At 38.6% G+C, this 5273-nt stretch overlaps 1 protein-coding gene across 1 annotated transcript; it reads right to left on the reverse strand.

Annotated features, from left to right (window-relative positions):
- Positions 1–967: 967 nt before the first annotated feature.
- LOC103206047 (olfactory receptor 14J1-like) lies at positions 968–4970 on the reverse strand. Its single transcript, XM_042782375.1, is given in 3 exon segments — positions 968–1014; positions 4128–4799; positions 4802–4970. Coding segments are annotated over 3 exon segments (888 nt in total).
- Positions 4971–5273: the final 303 nt, after the last annotated feature.

Here is a 5273-nt window from a genome sequence, read left to right on the forward strand (position 1 = left end):
CTTGTCTAGTTCCTGTTCTCAAGAGGAATGGTTTCAGTCTCTCTCCATTGAGGGTAATATTGGCTGTTGGTTTTGCATAAATGCCCTTATTTCTGAACTTTTTATTTTGGTAATTATAAATTATATTTTATAAATTGCAATTCACTATTCTTATGGTATGTGGAAATAAATTTTATATTTGAGCTAAGAAATGTACTAAATTATCTTGCTTTTATTTTTTTGTCCCCTTTTAGGTTCTTGGAGATCTATGTAGACAAAAAAATATATCTTCCATGATTAAGAAAAGTTTTCTTTTTCATCCATTCACATTTCTATAAATTTTCTCTATTTTCCTTGCCTTAGTGCACTGACCTAGACAACAAGTACAATGTTGCTACAAAAAAACCTATACAAACAAAACCACAAAACACTACTACAAGACACCAAAAGAGACCTAGAGAAATGGAGGAATATACCATGCTCAAGGATAGGAAGACTTAACTTTGTAAAAATTGCAATATTAGCCATATTATCCAAGGAAATATATAGGTATAATGTAATTCCAATTCATATTCCATCATCATTCTTTAAAGAGATGGAAAAACTAATTACCAACTTTATGTGGAAAGGAAATAGAACTCAGAAAAGCAAAATGCTAGTATGGAAGACAAACAAAGTAGGAAGTCTCACACTCCCTGATCTCAAAACCTACTATACAGCCATAGTAGTCAAAACAGCCTGGTATTGGTAAGATGACAGACACCTAGACCAATGGAACTGAACTGAGAATGCAGAAGTAAATCCTTTCACCTATGGTCAGCTGATCTTTGACAAAGCACCAAAACCCATTAAATGGGGAAGAAATAGTCTCTTTAGCAAATGGTTCTGGCAAAACTGGACATCCATCTGCAGAAACGTGAAGCAGGATCCATATTTCACACAATATACAAGACTATTCGAGAAGAATAAAAAACCTAACTTTAAAATCTCAAACCATAAATATCATCAAGGAAAATATAGGGGAAAATGTAGGTGCCCCAATACATGGCATAAATGCACTATTAAATGTAACTAAAAAGGTACAAATAGAGGGCCACAAACTAGACGACTGGGACCTCCTAAAAAGTAAACATTTTTTGGGCATCAAAAGACGTTGTCAAAAGAGTAAAAAGAGAACCTAGAGACTGGGGAAAAAAATTTGCCAATGATATATTGGACAAGGGACTAATCTCCAAAATTTATAGAAAATTGCAACAACTCAACAGAAAAAGAGACAAATAATCCAGTTAAAAAACGGGGAGAGGGATGGATAGACACTTCAACAGAGAAGACATGCAGGCAAGTAACAGACACATGAAGAAATGCTCACAATTACAAACCATTGTTGTTGTTGTTGGTTTGCCATCCAGCTGGACTTGACTCATAGCAACCCCTCCTTGGGTTTTTGAGGCAGTATTACTATGGAAGTAAATTGCCCAATCTTCCTTCCGAGGAGTGGCTGGTGGGTTTGAACTGCCAGGCTTCTGGTTAGCAGTCAAGTGCCTTAGGCACTATGCTACCAGAGCTGCCATTATATCTAATGGCTTCTAGTCATTAGAGAGATGCAAATCAAAACAACAATGAGTTATTGTCTCACCTTAGCATTAATAGAAAAGGTTAAAAAAAACAGAAAACAACAAATTCTGGTGAGAATGTGGAGAGATTGGAACATTCATACACTGCTGATGGGATTGCAAAATTGTACAACTACTGTGGATGGTGGTATGGTGCCTCCTTAAGAAGTTGAAAATAGACATAGTGTATATTCCAGCAATCCCACTACTAGGTATATATTCTAGAAATAGGAGCCATTACACAAATGATATGTTCCCACTCATTTTCATCAAAGTGTTATTCACAATAGCAGAAAGATGGAAAAAATCATAGTGTCCATCAATGGTTGAATGGATAAATGAACTACATTACATACACACAATGGAACACTATGCAACATTAAACAATAATGATGAATCTTGTAACATGGATGAACCTCGAGGACATTATACTGAATGAAATTAGTCAATCACAAAAAGACTATTGTTCTATGAGAATACTACTGTAAAAAGTCAAGAAAAGGGTTAACACTGAAAGAATTGTTCTTTGAAGTTTACCAGTGGTTGGAGACTCTGAAGCTTGCTCTTGAGTGGAGAGTTGCTAAAGCAAATGGAAGAAATGACAAGATAAAAGAGCTAAACAGATTTCATAGAGCAGCTCAAGAAGACAAAGCCAATTACTATAAACCGAAAGGGAAGAACACCCTTAGCATTGCTCAAGCTGAAAGAACTGAGGAAAAAATTTAACCCTCGAGTTGCAATATTGAAAGATTCTATGGGCAAAATATTGAATGATGCAGGAAACATTGAAAGAAGGTAGAAGAATCACACAGCGTCACTGTACCAAAAATAATTTGTCAATGTTCATCTATTTCAGGAGATGATATATGATCAAGAACCAATGGTATTGAAGGAAGAAGTTGAAGATGCTTTGAAGGAATTAGTGAAACACAAGGCTCCAGGACTTGACAGAATAACCATTGAGATGTTTCAACAAATGGATGCCATGCTGGAGACACTCATCTATGCCAAGAAATTCGGAAGACAGCCATGTGGCCAACTGACTGGAAGAGATCCATAACTGTACCTATTCCAAAGAAAGGTGATCAAAAAGAATGTGGAAATTATCAAACAATATAATTAATATCACATGCAATAAAATCTTGCTGAAGATAATTAAAAATGGTTGCATCAGTGTATTGACAGGGAACTTCCAGAAATGCAAGCTGGATTCAAAAAAGGATGTGGAACAAGGATATCATTACTGATGCCAGATGGATCTTGGCTGAAAGAAAACAATACCAGAAAGATGTTTACTTGTGTTTTATTGACTATCCAAAAGCATTCTACTGTGTGAATCATAACAAATTATGGATAACATTGAGAAAAATGGGAATTCCAGAACATTTAATTGTGCTCATGAGGAACCTGTACATAGACCAGGAGGCTGTTGGTCTAGCAGAACAAGAGGATACTCCAAAGTTTAAAACCAGGGAAGGAGTGTGTCAGGGTTGTTTCCTTTCATCATGCTTGTTCAATCTGTATGCTGAGCAAATTATCCAAGAAGCTGGACTATGTGAAGAACATGGCATCAGTATTGGAGGAAGACTCATTAACAACCTGTGATATGCAGATGACACAACTTTGCTTGCTGAAAGTGAGAATGACTTGAAGCACTTGCTGATGAAGATTAAAGACTACAATCTGCGATATGGATTACACCTCAACATAAAGAAAATGAAAATCCTCTCAACTGGACCAATAAACAGCTTCATGGTGGATGCAGAAAAGATTGAAGTTGCCAAAGATTTCATACTACTTGGATCCACATTCAACACCAATGGAAGCAGCAGTCAAGAAATAAGACAATGTATTGCACTGGTCAAATCTACTGCAAAAGACCTCTTTCAAGTGCTGAAGAGCAAAGATGTCTCTTTGAAAACCAAGGTGCGCCTAATCCAGGCCATGGTATTTTCAATAGCCTCACATTCATCTGAAAGCTGGACAATGATTAAGGAAGACCAAAGAAGAGTTGATGCTTTTCAATGGTGGTATTGGTGAAGAACACTGAAAGTACCATGGACTGCCAGAAGAACTAACAAATCTGTCCTGGAAGAAGTACAGCCGAATGCTCCTTGAAAGTGAGAATGGCCAGCCTTCATCTCATCTATTTTGGTCATGTTGTCAGAAGACACCATTCCCTGGAGAATAATATCATGCTTGGTAAAGTGAAGGGTCAGTGAAAAAGAGGAAGGCCTTCATCAAGATGGATTGACACAGAAGCTGCAACAATGGGCTCAGGCATAGCAAGGATTGGGAAGCTTGTGCAGGACTGGACAGTCTTTCATTCTGTTGTATATAGAGTCACTATGAGTCGGAGCTGACTCAACAGCACCTAATAACAACAACAACAATGTGTGGGAGGGGGAGGAAAGGAAAATCACCAAGTAGAGTGAAGACATGCATTAACTTGGGTGAAGGGAAAGAAAATATGCAATAAGGGGGAAGTCAGCACATAATGATCAAAGCATGGAAGATATAGGGAAGAGAACAAGAGTATTACAGTGTAGAATATGGAGAACATAAGGTCCATAGCTGGTAGAGAATCTGAGGGTGGCCTGAGAAACTCAAAGCCTGCAGCTGAGAGGAAAAAAGTGACCACAAATAGATGAGGTAGGCAGGTGGAGAAGACCTTGGTCCGTCCCTCAGCTGACGGGATTCTCAGCACTGTGGAGAAGATGTGGATGTAGGAGAGCACAATGCAGACCAAGCAGATAAACGCTGCTGAGGTTGTGAGTGCAGCCACTGCTACCTCATTTATGAAATTGTAAGAACAGGACAGTTTTAGCATCTGAGGGATATCACAGAAGAACTGATGTATGACTCGGTTTCCGCAGAGAGGTATGGAGAAGTTAACAGCTGTGTGCATGAGCCCAGAAATGCCCCCAGCAACCCACACAGCTATAACTGCACGTCTGCAAGCACTGGGATCCATTATGGCCTCATAGTGCAGTGGTTGACAGATGGCCACATATCGGTCATAAGACATCATTGTGAGGATGGCCACCTCTGATGAGGCCAGAGCTATGAAAAACAAAACTTGAAGAATGCATTGACCAAGGGAAATGTAACCATTGTCTGTGAGTGAGTTTGCAATGGACTGGGGGACTGTGACAGAGATGAAGCAGACATCTAGAAGGGAAAGATGCTTTAAGAAGTAATACACGAGGCATGGAGACGATGGTCCAAAGTAATGATGGTGATAATGAGGAGGTTGCCTGTCAAGGCCAGCAGATATGTCGCCAAAAATAGCAGTGCATGTAAAATCTGAAACTTACGGTCATTAGAAAACCCCATGAGGAGGAATCTACTCATAGAAGCTAAGTTGACCTTGGTCATTTTTGAAGACAGCAAATATGATTCTGTTGAGGAAACCAGAGAATTATAGGGTATTAATTTATGATAGTTCTGCCATAGTGATACCACCTTGGAAACCCAAGGAAGGGTTGCTGTGAGTAGGGTCTGACTCAACGGCACATAACAACAACACAACAACAGCAATAACAACAATATATCTATATGCTGAGTCATTCAGTGTCCTCAATATTCAACTCAGAAAAAGTCTTTAACCATTATTCAGAAATGTTTTGTTGTTAGTTTGTTGTTTGTTGATCAAATTGATTCAGACTCATGGCAGCCCCA

This window comes from Orycteropus afer, unplaced genomic scaffold (genome assembly GCF_000298275.1).
Source record: "Orycteropus afer afer isolate SDZICR_OR568_19922 unplaced genomic scaffold, OryAfe1.0 scaffold00294, whole genome shotgun sequence".
Lineage (NCBI taxonomy): Eukaryota > Metazoa > Chordata > Mammalia > Tubulidentata > Orycteropodidae > Orycteropus > Orycteropus afer.